The following is a 19,247-nucleotide window of genomic DNA, read 5'->3' as shown; positions in this document are numbered from 1 at the left end:
CTTCATCTTTTATTACAATTTTTGTATCACCTAAATGCCTCAGTGTTAAACATTTAAAAATAAGCAAGATTAAAGAAGAAAGTCTTTAATTTTTAAATGCTTTAAAAGTCTTGAAGCCTTATCTGTTCCAGGAGAGAGTTCCACAATGTAGGAGCGGTGATGGAAAAAGCTATTTTACGTGAATCACCAAGGTGTACCGGTTTCACTGAAGGTTCCTCAAGCAGGCTGCACTGGAAGGATCTAAGCTTTCTTGTCGGCTTGTGCAATCTCAATATTGTATTTGCCCAAGGGGAGAATTGGGCATAAGTAATTTGTGCACAATGATTGCTACCCTGAACTGAACTAGATGGTGCACAGGGAGCCAATGAATATCTATTAGGGCAGGAATAATTTGCTCACGTCTACTCATGCCTGTGATGAGGCATTCCGCCGACTTTGGAAGTAGCTGTAAAGACTTCGAACAATAAGCTGAAAGGCCCATAAGAGTAGCATTATAATAATCAACTAGGGAGAGGATTGAAGCCTGGACCACAGCTCGAAAGTCGTCATAATTTAGCAGGCAAAGTAGACCATGAAGAAATCTGAGTTTAAAAAAATCCTGATTTGATGAGTTTCCGCAAGGACATATTACTATGTCCCCCAGGCTCCTTATACATAGAAGAATAGGCAGAGAAACATTCTCGATGGTGATGCGTGAAGGTGGAGATAGACCATGTGGTCCTGAATAAGGATTAACGTAGTCTTTGCAATATAGATGACGTTAAGCAAGATGTTCATGGATACATTTTACTGATTCAACAAGACTGTTGAAACACATACATTGGACACTTCCTCATCCAGGGGAACATTAAGCAACCTACACCAGGTGCATCCATATTCTCCTCTCCATGTGTCATCCAAACTTGATCGTGATGAAAGTACTGCTGGCATACTGACATACATGCAAATCTGCCTCCTACATATTCATTGTGGAACTCCTGAAAACTTGACACGCTAGGTATGCCTCCAGGGGAAGGTTGGGAAACACTGCTCTGGAAGACTTGTTTTTCTTTCACTTGATTACATGCTTCAATGCAGTATCTTCTTTTTTTCTCACTTTCATTTATTAGTTCACTGTTTTGTTTGTGGTCGGATTGCTTTTATTGCCGCTTACCCCCTTGTCCACTGTCTTCATCTGTTTTGATCAGAGTATTTGCTTTTTTTGATTGGTAGCATTTACATGAAGATTTAAGTACCAGATTTTGAATTTTGTTTTTCTTTTCCACTCATTCCTGACATGATGTTTCTCTGAATGGAGTAAGAAGAGTTCCCCAGCCATCTTAAATGTTCTTGCTCTGGATAGAAGAAACCTTTGACCCTTAGGAGGCATTCCTGTTACATAAGAGAGAGTAAAATAATCGTGCATTTTATTTCTTACATATTGCTTATAAAAAGCTAACTTTTTGCTTATTTTTTGATGCTGTTTTGCCTTCATGTATGCCACATATTCACCTCTGTATGTGGCTGACAGTATGTGAGGGTTGTGCTTGAACTTTAGCATGTATGTAATTGTGTGTGATAACTTCCATGTTGCAACGTTTTCTGATAAAATACTAATAACTAATTATTAATAAGCTAATTTATAATATAATGCTAATTGGCGAGAGCACTAGAATTTAAATCTAAACCTTAGGATCTGAAGCTAATTAGTACAGAGAGCATCATCAGTCTCTTAGAGACTGAGGGGGCTGTTTTCAATCTGTCTGCTTTGATGCAAAGTCCGTGTCTGCTTTGTATCCGTGGACTTTACATCAAGCTTCAAAGAGAGTATGCGAATGCTTTTACTTTGTAAATTGCGATAGGTACAGGGTACCTGCAGACATTTGCTCATGCTGTTTGTGCAGGTAGACTATCTTTGGAAAATAACGTAGATTTAAAATACAGTCTAAATACATTCTTTTCCAATTCTTTCCAAAATGCACCCCCAGGAATGCCTAACCTACATGTGGCTCAAAGGTGCATATGTTGAACAATGTGTACTTTTACCCGGTTTGAGGGAAGGCAAATTTCAGATGGACGGTTTATGTGATTAAAGTGCTGTCTACTTGTATAAATAGTTTTGAAAATTGCCTTTTAAAAGACTTTTCATCTTTCACAGAAATGTCATAGTGAGTAGGTGGCAACTCAGAAGTGAGACCAATTGTTTGTTCATTTGAAGGTTTGGCTTTCAGAATTCAGTTTCTTGCTCAGGCTGTTACTTCTCTCTTTCATGGCTTTAATTCTTTAATTCTATTCCTTTCGTCTAAACAAGTTGTGAGACTATTTTCGTCCAGCTGGAAGGAATTCATTTGACAGAGAAAAGTTGAATATATATATATGGAAGAGTATCACTATCTCATTCAACAGTTTGTTATAAACTACAGCTCCTGATTAAGCAGTTCGTTCAGCGAAACTTCGGCCGTTTGTCGAGCTGGTTGGAGATTTACAAAAGCGATGGTAATTTTTAGATATGAAAATTGTTTTCAAAATTATCTGATAAAAAGAAAAAATAGAAGAAATGATAAAAAAAAAAAGTAAAAATAGGAAATGAATGCCGCAGATGATTAGAGGTCCGGGCGGCCCCCGCTTTGAATATACAGGGAGCACGCTGTCAGACTTGATGATGCGCTTATAGATTTAACAAAAAATTGTTGACAAAAAATCTTTGGGAGTGGCATTTTGTGGAAGATTTCCCAACAACATTTCCTTTTTGGACAGTCATTTATAGTGGTGGAAATTGAAACAGTTCTTTTTCTGGTTTTTTAATTCTTGTTTACACACACATATAGAACATTATACAATGTAAAGAATGTGTGGCTAGACATAAATCACTGGTCTTCAAAAATTTGTATTATTTATATTAACAAAACCACATAAACGGATAACACATGTAAAGCACTCTTATAATTCAGAAAAAAAATCCTGACATGGCCGTGTTTCGCATCAGGGAGGATAGATAGCTGTTCATATCTATGGAAGAAACAAGTTCAATCAGCATTGAGCAGGTTGGCTAACACAGAGAAAATACAACCAGTCATAGAAAATTTTAATAAACAAAAGAAGGAAGGCCTACCAAGTAAGGAAGAAACACAAGTACATACACATGGACTCATTAAGAGAGACTGGAGCAGTAGCTTCCAGGATCTGCACAATGAGAAATGGAAAAAAAAGATGAAAAAAACAATTCAGTAAATGAGTTTATCAAAAACTAGGGATGGAGGACTGGAAGTGGGGAGGAAAGGGATAAGGAAGGAGGAGGGGAGGGAGAAGGCAGACAATATAATAGCAGAATTGAGACACAAAGCAGGTAGGAAATATAATGCTAAACTAGAGGTCAGTATACCTTGAGAGTTATGAGTGGCGCTTCCATGCGGGGAAAGATCTTAAAATTGGATACTGGCAAGCTAAAAAGGCAAAACGACAATGGAAAAATAGAGAACCTAAAAGTCCCTTAAGCAATAGTCAGCAGACTTAGGGGCCGATGCAATACAGTGCGCTCAGCCGAGCGCACTGTTTAACCCACTGTCGGACGCAGGTTAAATAGGCGCTAATCCACCCCCTAATGCAATAGGGGGATTAGCGCCTGTTTAACGCGCATCCTCGGAGTGAATGAGTTGGCGCTCATCACATGCAAATGCATGTTAATGAGGCTATTACTCATTCACTCCAAATGCAAAAAGATAAATGTGCGTCTCAGACACACATTTATCGCTCAGATATTAACGCCTGCCTAGAGCAGGTGTTAACAGCTGAGCGCATTGAAAAGTACAGAAAAGCAGAAAAAACTGCTTTTCTGTACTTATTTATTTATTTTTTACTTTAAAAAAAGACCTCGGCAGACTGCCGAGTTATGAAGACAGACGCCAGTAAACTTGGCCTCTGTTTTCATAACCTGCCTGTCTGCCAGTAAAGAAAATGGCCGCCGATAAACTCAGGCAAGTTATGAAAACTGAGGCCGAGTTTACTGGCGTCAGTCTTCATAAGCTGCAGCTGCGGCGAGTCGCTTTAGCAAGGAGGCGCTAAGATCGCGCTTCCTTACATATTGCATGGTGCCCCCCCTTGTTAAGAAAGCGGGTGCTGAAAAGTCAGCGCCCACTTTCCGCAAAGATTATTGCATCGGCCCTTTACAGTGGAATCAGAAGAATCATAAGAGAGACTTCAAAAAATGTGTGCTGGTATAAGGTCCATTCTCAAGTGAAATATTAAGTTTTTAATTTTCTGAAAACAAATTAAACAAATGTCAAATGCAGAGCTCGCAGAAAGAATCAGCAGAAAGCACCGGCTCAAATAGTTCTTGTTTTCCGAAGAGCCAGTAAGGAAACGGGAAAAACGATTAATCTGTTTAACGGTGCTGGAAGCTGATATAGGCGTGCACGAGGAGTAATGTATAAAGCAGGTGCTAACACAAGTACAGGCAAAAAACAAATAATGTATTCTAAAAAAAAGAGCGAGAGTTAAGTGGTGACTAGATGTGCAAGTTCCATGTATGGATATTGTGCCAGCGGTGAAACCGCAAAGGTGAATAATTATAGAATAGAAGAGTTTCAATACACAAAAACGGCTTTGAGCAGTTGTACAATTGGGAAAAATTATCGAACAGCAGTAGGAATTCTTGAGAAAACAGTTCGGGCTAACCAGTAGTGGTGTGGCAATGTAACATGTAGAGCTTTTCATGAGGAAGAGAATACATAGGAGATATACAGAGAGAATCACGCTAAAAAAGGTTATGTGACTGTTGCTAAGCCAATGCAGGGGTAAGATAAAGTATAGTAGGAATATGTTAGGCTGTAGAACGGGGAAAGGAAAGGGGGATGGGAATGGGTGACGGGGGAGGGAAGGAACAGGGGGGAAGGAAGGGGGAGGTCTAAAAACAAGAAGGAAGAAGGGGAGAAAGAAAAGGGGGAGGAAGGGGGAAGGGGGAGAAAAAAAGGGAAGATGGAGAGGGGGAAGGGGAAAAAAGGTAGAAAACAGAGGGTGGTAGATACTGCTGGAATACAAGAGATAGAACTGCCAAAGGGTGTGGAGAATACAAATATGGTTAGAAAAAAGAGCCATTAGATCTCACAGTTGAGACCATTAGGTATTAAAGAATTCAATTCGTAAATCTAATGTTGTTCTTTTTGAATCAAGCTTAATGAGAAATCTCCGCCATGCATGGTATATGGGGGTTCAAGTATGAAAAATTTTAGTGATGCTATATCGTGATTGCAGGACTGCCAATGTGCAACCAAACGTGCCTCAGAGCGTGTGGGTTTTAAACAGGAGCGATATTAGATAATTCTAGCTCTTAACTGGCGGTTGGTTTTGCCTACATATATCAAGGGGCATGGGCATAAGATGACATAAATGACACCACTAGAAGCACACACAGTATGATGTCGAAGAATGTATTGTTTGGATGTGACTGAATGTGTAAAATATTGAATAGTTAAAGAATGAACGCATACAGAGCATTGGGTACATGAGGAGTGGCCTCTAATGGCATATTGCTGAACCAAAGGTATTGGTTTAAGGGCAGAGGAGACTAGTATATCTCGTAGGTTTCTACCCCACGTGAAAGAAAAACGGAGAAGCTCTTGAAAGATAACATGGGGTAGGAGTGTTCTCCAGTGGGCCTTGATGATAAAAATTATTTTTTGCTGTGGGGTGAGAAAGGAAGAATACAAGTAAGTTGGGAGGATGTATCCTTATTGCACGGTGTGAACAGAAGGTCTCGGTTGATGTAGAGAGCTCTTTTAAAAGCTTGTTTAATAGCTCGTGTTGGATAACCCTGGTTGCGGAAACATGTGAACATAATTCTAGCTTGTGTAATAAATCCTGTCGAGAGGAGCAGATTCTCCAGAGTTGGAAAAATTGGCCCACAAGTATATTATTTCATAATGGGTGTTGATGATGGCTAGTATAGTGAAGGAGGGTATTACGGTCGGTGGGTTTCCGGTACAGGGAGGTATTGAATGAAGAGTTGTGAATATTGACAAGGATATCCAAAAAAGGAATCTGAATGTGGTGTAATTGAAAGTTGAACTTGAGGTGTGTGTTACGGGTGTTGAGCCAGTCATAAAATAGAAAGAATTGAACACTGTGCCAACCCATATTAAGAAAATGTCGTCTATATATCGGAGCCAAACAGGGAAAAACCGCTTGAAGGGGGAATTATAGATAAAATCTGATTCGAACTGGGATACATTTAAATAGGCAATCGAGGGGGCCATTGTGGCTCCCATCGCAATCCCTTTGATCTGTTGAAAAAATTCACCTAAAAATTGAAAGAAGTTTTGAGTCAAAGCAAGTCATGTCAGGGTCACTAAGAATGAGGAAGGGGATACGTTCAATAGGGTCTCATAGAGTTAAGGTAGACTCCACACCTGCCACCGCCTCATCTTGGGGGATGTTGGAATACAGAGAAACAATGTCTAAAGTAATTAATAAGAATGGATCTGAGGGAAAAGGAGACTCAAGGGATTTGTGAATCTTTGGTAAAGTATAGAATATGGGAGTGACCGGGTGTTTTTCAGTGAGGAAGTCAGCTTCCTTGTTGGTGAAAAAATGGTTATCCAGGCCATACTATACAAGTTTAGAAATGGCTGTACGTAGTTGTGGCATGGGATCTTCCAAAAGTGTACGGTCTGCCAGTTGTCTAATTTCAGCCTCAAAATCACTACAGTCCTGGATCACTATACTACCACCTTTATCGGCCGGTTTGATAACAATGGTGTGGTCAGATGATAGAGAAAAAATAGCCTCACGTTCACGATGTGAGATATTCTGATATCTTCTCCTTAAGCCTTGTTCATAAAGAGAGAGGTCATGTAAGACTTGCCTCTCAAAAGCAGTCAATAAAGGGTCTGCAGGACCTGGTGGGATCCAGCGAGATTTTAGGGCCATAATAGAGGTGTCAGGCATGGAAGGGGCAGAGGAAAAGAAAAGTCTGACTTATAGTAAAAGTAAGAAACGGTGAAAAAAGACTCATGTATTGAATGAATTATATTGCATTGTTGACATGAAAGAAAGTCTGTTGCAAGATTTGGTGCTCCAACTGAGTAAAGGGTCTAGAAGACAAATTAAATATGGTAGAGGAGGACGATGTTATTGCCATGGATCGAAAGTGCGTGTCTGAGAATGTGTGGTTTTGGGTGTTGGTTCCAGTGGTTTGTTGTGTTGATGTGGTTGCTGTTGGAAATGACATGTTGGTAATGAAGGCTGATGTATCTTAAAAAAGAAGACGGTAAGGAAGAGGAGCCACAGCCGAACCCCAGACTGGGGTGAGCCTTCACTGGTGGATCTGGGGGGGGCACGCATATTTCATTGTCTGAGTAATCTTCAGATGAAGAATCAGCAAAGGAGACCTTTTTAGTGTGGCGAAAGGAAGAGGACATCCAAGGGTAGATAAAACCTCATGCAAAATCTGAGGCGTCCCTTTGAAACTTTTAAAATTCATTGGCTTTAAGTCCGCCCAAAATTTTTCTAAATTTTGTTGGAACTCAGCAAGTTGAGCAGAATAGGTGTCAGTAGGGAGCGAGGATTTGAAATTCTCAATTTTGGTATTAACTTGCTCTTGTAGAGAAGAGGGCACCTGCTTGATTGTCTCAATGATGAGTACCATCAAATCAAAAGAGCATTTGTTCAAAATTTGATTCCGTCTGGTGAGGAAATCCGGGTTCTCGGCATGTAAATGAGGTTCTTTATTAATCCTCAAACCATGAGGGATACGATGAACACAACAATACTCTGTTAAAGTTGCAGTGTGGAGTTTGGCTCTCGTAGCACACTTCTGGGTGGCAATAGTATCAGTCCATGTGGAAGAAGAAGGCAAAGTGGAGTTATCAGTGAAAAAAGGCGGTTCAAAGAAAAGATCCTGGTAGTCTTCCTCCGTGTAACTGAAAATGTCCTTAGGAACTGTGGAAGCCATAAGATATCTCTGCGATTATTGGGCCTATTAAGATTTATCCTTGTGAATGTAATTTCTTTGTATATGCAGAATATACCTTTTTGTTGTTTATTCATGTATATGATAAATAATGAATAAAGATATAATTATAAAGAAACTACAGGCAAAATGTCTCTCCTAGTCACAGGAGGAACACAGACAGACCCCGCACCAAAAACAGAAGAGACCATAAAGTAGAAACATGCAGATAAAAACTGAACTGGATACCACAAGAAGCCAGATTCTGTATGCAGTGCAGAAATGGAAAAAACAAAATCACCACCATTCCTCATAAAACATTAAACAATAAAATCAAGAAATATAAAACAGTAATAGTAAAACCATTCTAATAAAAAGAATAAATATTTTAAAACAGCTGAAAATGAGTCTCCAATAACATCCAATAATTAAAAACTCATATACAAATTTTTCAAACCTAATAAAACATTTCAAAACAGCTGACACATCAAATAACACCCAATAATTAAAACTAATAAGAATTTAAAAATTCCCAGATTTACATAGCTGTAAATTTATTTCCAGGTGCCTTGAGATTATTATGAATGAGCAGGGCTATATACAAACTTTATCCTCTTTCTCATATACTCATACATGCTTTTTCACTCGCGCACTTTTCCCCTGTTCTAGAAGCACTCCTTCAGCCCCCGCAGCCAATTGTTCTCTTCCTCTTTCTTCCGGTCATGGTGGCACTTGCTGCTGCTCCTGCTGCACCTGAGGACCACGTGGGCTCAGCTGCTCTTATTCTTGCTGCTCCTCACCATTGTGCAGCCAATGCTATAGCCTACTCCTGTTCCTGAGGGCAGCAGCAATAGCATCTCGCCCATGTTTCATCACTTCCTTTTCCGGGCCAGTGGGGATGGGAAGGAGGAAATGCCATGGCCGTATCACCTCCAAAACAGTGGCACTGTAGGCGGCCATCTTGTGCTTCCACCAACAATTGTTTGGGCCCTGCCCCGTGCCTCCTGTGTAGTAGTTGGAATTATAGATTCAGAATATTCGTGTTTCAGAGGGAGCTGTGGCCTCTGGCCAAATACTGTCAATGAAATGACTGAGCTAGGTAGGGGGTAGGTATATAAATAGGGGAAAACCTGGGTAGTTGTGCCTAACAGCTCATTAGGCCATAGCCAAGTGGAGGCCACTTCTGATTGAGTTGAAAGCCCAAAAGAGCAAGAGGAAACTGCTGGTCCAAACACAAAATTTAAAACAAAATGCTGTTGGAAGGGGGGCTTATTACCCCCCTCTTTATTTACACCAATGACTACCATCCTGACTGGGATGCTTATCTAATTGGTGGTTCACAACCCAGTCCATAGAACCCAGTCAACCAGTCTGGTTTTAGAATATCCACAATGAGCACGCATGAGAGATATTTACATACAATAAGGGCAGTGCATGCAAATACATCTTGTGCATATTCGTTGTGGCTATCTTGAAAACCAGAGTGGGCAAGTAGGTCCAGAGGACTGGATTGAGAACAGACCTACAGTATGTCTGTTTGCTAATACACATCTGAATTTCTTGTGGGAAGTAACATAACATATATATTACTTGCAGTATTGAATATTGGTTTCGCTGTATGGACCTGGATGGAGATGGCGTTTTGTCTATGTATGAGCTTGAGTATTTTTATGAAGAGCAGTGCCAGAAAATGGAAAATATGGCCATTGACCCCTTGCCTTTTGAAGACTGCTTGTGTCAGATGCTTGATCTTGTGAAGCCTCAGTGCGATGGTAATGGTTAAATATCAATTTTTATTTTTACTTCCATCTCCATTTATTTATTTAAAAATTATTTGTTTCGCCTGTAGTGACACTGTCATGCTAGGTGAAGTACAACAATCCATTTCTTGTCTTAAAAGAATATGCCAGTTGCTCTCTATGGATCCATCATTAGCTTTATTTATTTATTTATTTATTTATTTATTTATTTATTTATTTATTTATTTTAAAGGGTTAATATACCATTTTTACAAATAGATTGGTTGGTCAAAACTGTTTACATGTAAAAATATACATAGTTTAAAATTGAAACATAAAAACACAACAAAAGTCTTAATAAAAAGAGAAACTATATAAATTGAAAAAATGAGGAAGGAGGATCGGTAATCAGCAAATATCGTTGAGATGGGATCTATTGAGAAGTAAAAAGAGAGCTGAAGGCAGTGGAGAATAGGAAGGTCTTTTAAGTTTTTTTGTTTTGTGTTTGTTTTTTTTAAATCTGTGTAATACTGTTTGCCTTAACTGGTCAGGTAGTGAATTCCAGAGTGAGGGGCCTGCAACAGAGAATGTGCATCGTCGTGTGATGTCTAGTCCGGCAAGGTGGATGGATGGTACTTCAAAGAAATTTTTGTGTAAAGAACTTAGTTGTCTACTAGATTAATAAATAAGAAGAAACATGCATAGCCATGTTGAGGAGTCATTATAGATTAGGTTATGTATAACAGACAGGATTTTGTATTGTATTCTGTATTTGACCTGAAGCCAGTGACATGAGTGTAGAACTGGGGATATGTGTTCTTTCCTGGAGGTGCCTGTCAGGATGCATGCAACTGTTTTGAGTTAGCTGTAATGGGCATAATGAATTGTCAGGGAGACCCAGATAGAGGGTGTTGCAGTAATCAATACCTGTGAGAATGAGAGATTGAAGAAAGGTATGGAAGTCGTTGGGAAATAGTAAAGGATGGAGACATTTTAACGTGAAGTTTATAAAAAGCGTTTCTTAATGTGGCAGAGATTTGATGGGACATGGGTAATAGTGAATCGAGAATTACTCCAAGATTTCGAGCTTTAGACACAATGGGAATTAGTACATCATCTAAGAGTAAATGAGGGGGAGGACTACAGGTAGAGTGAGGGATGGTTGATAAGTGCAGAATTTCAGTTTTGGCAGCGTTTAATTTAAGACTGTGGTGGGATCACCATGAATTGTTTTGATGTAGAGACATAACAGTTGCAAGAGTGTTTGACCAGGATATGGAATATGGTAAGAAGAACTGGATGATATCTGCATACATTTTGAATTTGATATTGAGATTGGTGAGTAGATGACAGAGATATTAGATATATGTTGAACAAGATGGCAGATAGAGAGGAGCCTTGAGGTACACCAGAAGAAAATGCTGTAGTGGAGAATATTTAGAATGTATTGAAAGGAGATCTTTAGAACCATAAACATAACGTTTGTAGAACAGCATATTGGATCCAGGAACAGAAGTTACAAAAATAAAATCTTCCTTATTAATATTGGAATGGACTAAGTTTTTGTTTTTTTAATCAAGGTTGAAGATAAGTAAGTCCCTTCATTTTCAATTTTTATTTTATTTATCCTGGGAATTTCAATGTTTTACAACAACAAAAAAATCAGTGGAAAAATGACATAACAAATAGGAGAAAAATTAGTGGGGAAAAGTAATTTTTCTCCTGGTTTTTTTTTTTTTTTGGTTATAATATTGAAATTCCTAGGAAAAATAACACTGAAATTGAAGGTCCTGTTGCGAATGCAGGGGAGTGGTTGCTTGTTCGAGGAGAGTGAGCCCTTGAACCACAGCGAGACGCCAAGCAAGGCACTGTGGGAGGCGAGTGGTTCGAATGTGGGCTGGACTCGGAACTTGGAATGTAGCTTGAGTCTTGGAACATAGCTAAGATCTTGGAACACAGCTGGAAGCCTGAAACAAAACACACCAGGACTGCCATTGAGTGCCATGGTCACACCTGATGCAGTCCTGTGCTAGGGCACCATCGAGGTGTGTGAGTGCCCTCAATGCCTTAAGGGCTTTCTGTGCCGGAGGCATCTGTGGACTCTGCACCGGAGTCATCGAGCGCCTTGGGCCTCAATGTGGTGGAGAAGTGGCACTGACCTCAAGTATTGGGGACCAGGACTGCCATCGAGTGCCGTGGTCCCCTTCGATGCCATCTGAGCTGCCATTGATGCCTACGTTGCCCTCTGGGCCATAGATGCCTTCGATATCACCGCGGTGCATGGCCTTGATGCCGAGGCCACACTTGATGCCGGCTAAGTAAATGGCCTTGATGCCATTGTGGTGCGGAGCTGCCACAATACCATCGACGCCCTCAATACCATTGAGGTGCAGGGCCGCCATGAATGCCATCAGGCGTGTTGGCCAATGATGCCATTTGTTGCCATTCTCAACAATGTCAAGCACCCTCAACGAGGCACTGGGATCACCATTGTGCGTCCTGGTTGCCCTCAAGGCCACCATTTGCCAGGGCTCCTAAGAGCCCTTGAGTGCCACTGAAACCCTTGGGCGATGGGTTTCGGCCTTGGACGGACTTGATGCTTTTGCGCGCCGTGGTGGCCATCTACTCAAGGCACCCTGGAGCACCAAGGCATCTAGGCGCAGTGGTCCGGGGCCCTTGAGCCTCCTTTGCAGTGCCCAGACAGGGCACAGAGGTGCATCAGACTATCCCAACACTGGCCTATGACTGTCTGGCACCATGTATGCCGATGATCTGGGGGGGTTCTGAACCTCTGGGATTGTGGGACATTGGAGGCCCGTTCTGGCTTGTGTCAGGTGCACCATAGTCAGCCATAGCCATTGATGAGGGATACCATCGAGCTTCCAGCATAGACACCCTCAGATGTTTAGGTGAGCCAAGGGGAACCATTGATGGCGCCGGCAGTCATTGGTTCCTTTGGGCACCGATGAGGCATATCGGGGCCATATTTTGGCTGCAGAGTCTCTGCCTGCAGCCGCCCCTGGCATCCTGAGTACCACTGGTTCATCCGATGCTTTTGAGCACCAGCGTCTCTATTGGTGCCGTTGGGTTGTCCACAAAGTGCTTATGATGCTGGGGATGGCGCTGTATATTATTGAAGGGATTAAGATATGGTCAAGCACCGTTGAAGCCCTCCGTGCAGCATCGTTTGGCACCATTGATGTAGTACATCGGTGAGCGCGAGAGAGCTGTGTGCACCATCACAGTGGACACCAGTGCACACAGATGCCGCAGGACACGACCACAGAGCACCATGGGCACCATCGGTTGCCATAGACTTCACTGCTGCTGGTCCATGAGGGAAACATCGGTGAGCCATTCCCAATACAATTTCAAAGGCTGTGTCCAACTTCTTGGAGTGTTATCAGGTTCTGGGGGTACCATGGGAGCGATGCCATAGAATGCCACCCACCACCATGCCATAATCAGAGCCCCAGTGGTACCGGGGATGCCGTTGTCACACTGTTCCTATCCACTCCATTGGGAGTAATTGTGATAGTGGAGTGCAGCATGCGAGGTTGGGTACAGCAGGGCATCTACTCCAAGCACCTCGGGTGCTGGCAGGCGGCATTCTCCCTGTCTGTGCAGTACACAGCCATGCCAGGATCCTGCCATTGTCGTGTCAAGGTATCAGTCTCCTTGTCTGTTCTGCAGCTGGCAAGGAAGGTGCCATCACACATTCTGTGATTGCTTTTTGGCAGCACGCTGACTTTAACAGGTGGTGCTCAGTCCTTGCTGTGCTGTAGGATTCTACCAACAAGCACGGCAAGTGAGTTCATAGATGTGCCGCCATCTGTAGGATGGGATACCACTGTATGAGTTCTAGACAGCGTGCTTTTACATCGGAGGCTACTATTCTTCCAGTTGCATGTTTTCCTTGTGGCAAGCACAACAGGTTGTGCAATGCAGCCACAGGACTCGTCTAAGACTGCATTCCTGGTTTAACCCCTATGGGAGTGGTTACTAGGAGGGTAGTATCGGGAGTCTTCTCCTTCCTCAGAAGAGGAGTAAGTCTTTTGACCCCTCCTGTGTTAGAAATCCCCTTTATGGGGAAGGCCATGGGAATCCGTCCCTTGTAGGTTTATTGCTGAACTGGAACCTCGATTCTTTTGAATCAGTGCATCTCCTTGTTTGCCAGGACTAGTGAAGGCAGCAGCTGTCATTGGATTGTTTTTGCTGGGGTCCCTCTGATTACCGTGGTGGCCCTACCCCATCTGAGGGTGATTGCAAGTGGCAGATTGGATGCTTCAGAACCTCAGCAATTAGTGTCTGTAACTCAACTCTCACTTAGAGAGTTAAAAGGTTATTCGGGATCATAAGGCCCCCAATTCCCATTGTTTTCCTGTCCCTTCAGGAAGGGGAGATATGACTGGCTTTCCAGGGTAACCCTGGCTTTTCAGGGTGTCACTGCTTCTGCCTGGCAGTCACTCATGGTTTCCTCATGAGAACTGAGAGCCCGTTGGGTGGTAACGCTCTCTTTAGGTTGTCCTATGGCACAGAAGGTCTAGTTTGCAAGGGAGCCATTCCAGATCCGGTCTCCCTGTCATACTAGTCTCCTAGGTAGCTCCCTGGTGAACATTAGGTGTTTCTTCCATCCAGGAGTCACCTTTGATACCTGCTGAGCTGAATGGGTATTTTTCGTGGAGGACCACTATTACCAGTCAATCTTGCCTGTGGGACCCTACCTCAGTGAGGAGGATTCTAGTCCATCTCATAGGTTTAAAGACATGCTTGCCAATAGCCATATCTATGGCTGAGGGAGTTGGGGGACGAGGGACCCCGCCAAAGAGGTGCTACTCTTTGGTTGCAGTGGCTTGCAAGCTGTATGTCCCCATTTTAAGGAAGTCCTGGTTCATGCAATGGTTGTTCCCTTTACAGGATCACGTGCTTCCTTGGGAGAAGTATATGTAATCATTCCTGGGGCATTGATACCTAAGCCAGGTTCGTGGGCAGTCTGGTCCAAGATCTCACTGACCCTCCCCTGGTACGCTTAGGGTTTGCAGGCTAGTGAAGAAATCCTGTTCGACAGGGGTTTGCATTTGCGGCACCCCGGCTTCCTATCTCTTGGTGGAGTATTTCTGGATTTCTTCCTCTGAGGGATTCGCCCTCAGTTTCAGCTGTCCAAGCAGGCTGAGGGTTCTAGCTCGGTGGGTAACTCCCTACTGGAATCGGCAGCGAGTTATTCGCTTGGGATTGAGAGATATAATCTAGCGACTTGTTCTTACCCCTGCAGTCCAGCTGTCAGCCTCCTTGTGTTCTTCGCTCCTTCTGACTTCATGAAATGTCGAGGGGAGGGGAAGAAAAGCTAGGGCATTCATGGTATATCTTAGTGTATACCTGCAGGGAAAGATACACCACTTTTTCCTATATTTTTGCCAAATTCTGGCCAATACTGCCTTTAGCTTTTCTCCAAAGTACCTTCTTGCTCACCTGAACTATCTTGTAGCAGGATACAGGCCTAACTTATCTCCCTACTCAAGGGTTTGGGCTGTGATCCCATTCAGGGATTGCTTTTCATCCTCTGAAACTCTTGATGCTGTCCTGCATGATCAACTATGTCTGCTACTTTGGCATGTAGGGTCTGTCACAGACCTTGCCGTTGCTGATTATTTTTCTAAGCGTTGCTTGTTTTTTTCTGCCCATTGTACCTATCAGCCAAACATGGGCACACTTCTGCAGATGCATTCTATCCTTCAGATGCCAGTGGACTGCAGTTTTTCTGGGGAGCTCTCGGCCCCAGTTGGGTTTTCGGTTGTTTTGTAACACTGAAGGAAACTATTCAGTCTTCGTCCAAGAGTCCTTTTGTTTACATTTCTAGACTTTTTCCTGTATCCAGGAGCTTCTAGACCTACTTGTTGTTGTCAGGGTTTATTGATCCGAAACCTTGCTTGTAATGTTTTCCGTGATCCGGAGTATGTTTCTTGCTGGCACTTGCATCACTCCTGCCTTAGGCGTCTCTGCTATGCATGAGGGTTATGTGTCTCAGTCTTTTCTATGGTTTTTCTCTTTGTAGAACCCAATTCTTTTCCCTCTTAGACCCCTTTGTGGGTTGGCTGCCTCACAGGCAAAAGTGAGAGAGGAGGTAGTTTCTGCACAATGTGGTTTCCCACTTTATCCTGCTCGGACAGCCTATAGCTTGGGAATCATCCTGCTTGTCCTTAGAGAAAGCAGAATTGCTTACCTGTAACAGGTGTTCTCCAAGGTCAGTAGGATATTAGTCCTCACAAAACCCATCTGCCTCCCCTGGGAGTTGGTTTGTCCTTGTATGAGCTATATCATGGACTGAGGGACTCTGCCTAGGGGCAGGGTGGATACTACAGCTATACATGCTCAGTAAGGCATGTTTGAAAGTTCTAGAATCTTTGAGATCAAAGTTCTGGACCGGGGCTCCATCCGATGATGTCACCCATGTGTGAGGACTAAAATCCTGCTGTCCTTTGAGAACACCTGTTAGAGGTAAGCAACTCTGCTATCTCCATGAGCACTAATGCAGACCGCATTACCACAAAAAATGATTGGGGACTTCGAATGAACACTATTACTGAACTGGGCTGAATGCCTCTAAAATCTGTAAACTGGCATTTGAAACTGGGGGCATTTTAAACCGAAATCACTGTAGAAATAAGTGACCACGGCTATTTCCATATTCATGTATTCACTCCTTTTAAAAAAAAAAAAAAAAAAAAGACCAATCCATGTTGAGAAATAAGGAATTAATGATTGTTCCCCTTCCTTGTTTAAGATCAATGTGATTAAAATATGGGTAAAAAATGTATGTTAAAATGTTTTTCCTTGTGGTTAAAAAAAAAAAAAAAAAAAAGTCAACTCTGATGTAGTATGCAAATGTATGCTAATGCATCTGTAGATTTAAAAAAAAAAACAGTATGACAAAATGTGCACTAAAATCAGCATGAAAAGGTACGGTAAGCTTAGCACAGTTTTTTGCATTGGCCAGGTGTGCTAAAAATAATAGTAAAATTAAAAGTGCACTAACTTTGCTATCATTTTTAATTTAAAAAAAGTGAAGGTGCTCTGGTCCAGCACAGAACCCTTAAGCCAGAGGGATTCTGCCTTGAGACCAGAGAGTGCCCAACCTTAAACCTCCTCCCTACAGGCACTCTTCAATAGGCCCTGCTATACTTACCTTTCTTGGCCCCTTCTGTTTCAATGCCGGCCATTTTAAAAATGGTGCCGTATCAGTGCTGTTTTTAAAAATGGCTGACATTAAAGACAGGAGGAGCGAAGAATAGGATGGATTAGTATGTAGGTGGGGGCAGTTCAGTGGGTGGGGAGCTTTCTGATTTTGGGTTCCCCTGGAAGAGCCTGCCTGTCATGGAGGTCCTAGATTTGGGTACTTCAGTGCTTCGCTCATTTTTAATTTTGTTTGTTTGAAGGCTTGGAAATTTAACTCCTGGGTCCAAGATGGAATAAAAGTTAACTCATGTTTCTTAGTGTCCAGTCAGATGAATCCAGAACAAGTGGGTTATGCACTTATACCAACAAATGGAGACAAAGCAAACTGACGTCACAGAACATATACCCCTGCAGTGACAGCCTACCAGTATTCTTCGTCTCCAACAGATGGTGGACATGCATCTCCCCACTGGGGAGTGCTTTATTTTAAAGAAAAAGAGAATTAAGGAAATAAATTCGCCCCACTCTCCTGCAGAGATACCAAATGGTCCCTCCCACAGTTGAGCATTTCTGAGGTGATTTCCGTGGTCTCTCAGATGAGTGCCTTGGTCCGGTAGCTAGTTTCAGCCGGCATGGACTTAGCTGCTTGAGCAGCTGAAAGGCAGCGGGTGCAGGAAGCCGATCGCAGCGGTGAAGGCACATGCCTTCTCCCCCCACAGCTGGAGACAGTCTATGTACTCAGCCAGGTAAGGCTGAGCTTCGGTAATTTAATTTTTTTTTTTTAAAGGATTATACCGACACCTAGAAGGGGGTTTTTGTTGTGTAGGGCTTCCTCCTTCCCCCAGTCTCTGTGCTCGGCATGCCGGTCCGATGTTCATCCCACTCGTGGGAGGTCGAGGGACATGGGCAGCCTAGCGGGTTGAGCAGCCTCCTTAGGCTAGGCCCCGCTCTGAGGCTTTCGCTGCACGCCACATGGTAGGCCACATTGGCATTTCGTGTGTGCGTCTATCTGCGCACCCAAGTTGTGCGTCCAGTTTTTGGATGCATAGTCGGACCTTGTAGTCTGTGCATCCATAAGTGATGCCATAGTGGCCGCTCGCTTTCCCCTGTGCACAAGTAGTAGTGTGCACTTAAGTTTTTTGTGCGCTTATTTTTGGCACCTAGGTAAGCTCTTAGGTGTGTGACCCCTAAGTGTTGGATGCATAATTTTTGGGCACCTAGGTTGAGCATGCATATGTTAAAAAAACAAAACAAAAAAAAAACCCCAGCTAGATGCACGCCTCCGGCCACCGCTCAGCGAACTGTTGGCCATCATGGCACCTGTACCTAAGAAGTCTAAGCGTCTTTCTCTTTGCACTGCTTGTAGGAGTGCATGCTAATTTGTGCCTGCGCTGTCTGAAGGCTCAGGGAGAGTTGTCTTCCTCTGATTTCACTAAGCCTGGTTCTTCCAAGCCGGATGTGGGTCTGGGTAAAAACGACTCAGGTGGGGCACCTGATTTTGGAACTCCCCTAACTGGTTCCTTAACAGGGGAAGGTAGCTCAGTGAGTACACATCGGGTACCTCCTGGTCTGGATACTTCTACCTTTTCATGGGTAGAATTTTTCCAGGGGTTGCAATCCTTTCTTCAGGCGCAGTCCTCAGCCCTGTCCAATGCTCCCAGAGCAGAGGTGCAGGTAGGCTCCTTGCTTGGTCCGTCTGTTAAGCGCCGGAGTACTCCTAGAGCAGCAGTGGGATCTCCGGATAGAGATCCAGATGGCACGGATGATGATGTCGATCCTGACTCTCTTGAGGATGGTGAAATTCTCCCCAGATTAGAACTGTATAGAACTGTTACAGTTCTTTCATAGAGATGAACTACCAGCTCTGATTTCCCAGACTTTGAAAATGCTTAGAGTTCCTGGGGCAGATTCACTGTATGAGCAAAAGAGAAATCCCATTTTGGTTTCCTTGCGTAAAGCATATTGGGTTTTTTTTACCTGTGATGGAGGCTGTTCAATTGATCTTGAGTGGGGTGCCCCAGAGGCACCCCACTCAAAAAAGCAAACAGAATGCTGGGAATTATTAGAAAGAGAATGGTGAATAAAACGGAAAATGTCATAATGCCTCTGTATCGCTCCATGGTGAGACCGCACCTTGAATATTGTGTACAATTCTGGTCGCCGCACCTCAAAAAAGATATAATTGCGATGGAGAAGGTACAGAGAAGGGCACCAAAATGATAAAGGGGAATGGAACAGCTCCCTTATGAGGAAAGACTAAAGAGGTTAGGACTTTTCAGCTTGGAGAAGAGACTGTTGAGGGGGGGATATGATAGAGATGTTTAAAATTATGAGAGGTCCAGAACGGGTAGATGTGAATCAGTTATTTACTCTTTCGGATAATAGAAAGACTAGGGGGCACTCCATGAAGT

General features: G+C 42.9%; 1 protein-coding gene across 1 annotated transcript in view; it reads left to right on the top strand.

Annotated features, from left to right (window-relative positions):
* PPP2R3B (protein phosphatase 2 regulatory subunit B''beta) overlaps positions 1 to 19,247 on the top strand; it is an 89,374-nt gene that overhangs the window by 51,727 nt on the left and 18,400 nt on the right. The window contains exon 11 of the mRNA XM_029578355.1: positions 9,521 to 9,696. Within this exon, the coding sequence (XP_029434215.1) occupies positions 9,521 to 9,696 (176 nt within the window). The remainder of the gene's footprint in view (positions 1 to 9,520; positions 9,697 to 19,247) is intronic.

Source organism: Rhinatrema bivittatum, chromosome 15 (genome assembly GCF_901001135.1).
Source record: "Rhinatrema bivittatum chromosome 15, aRhiBiv1.1, whole genome shotgun sequence".
Classification (NCBI taxonomy): Eukaryota; Metazoa; Chordata; class Amphibia; order Gymnophiona; family Rhinatrematidae; genus Rhinatrema; species Rhinatrema bivittatum.
This window is presented reverse-complemented; position numbering and strand designations above follow the sequence as displayed.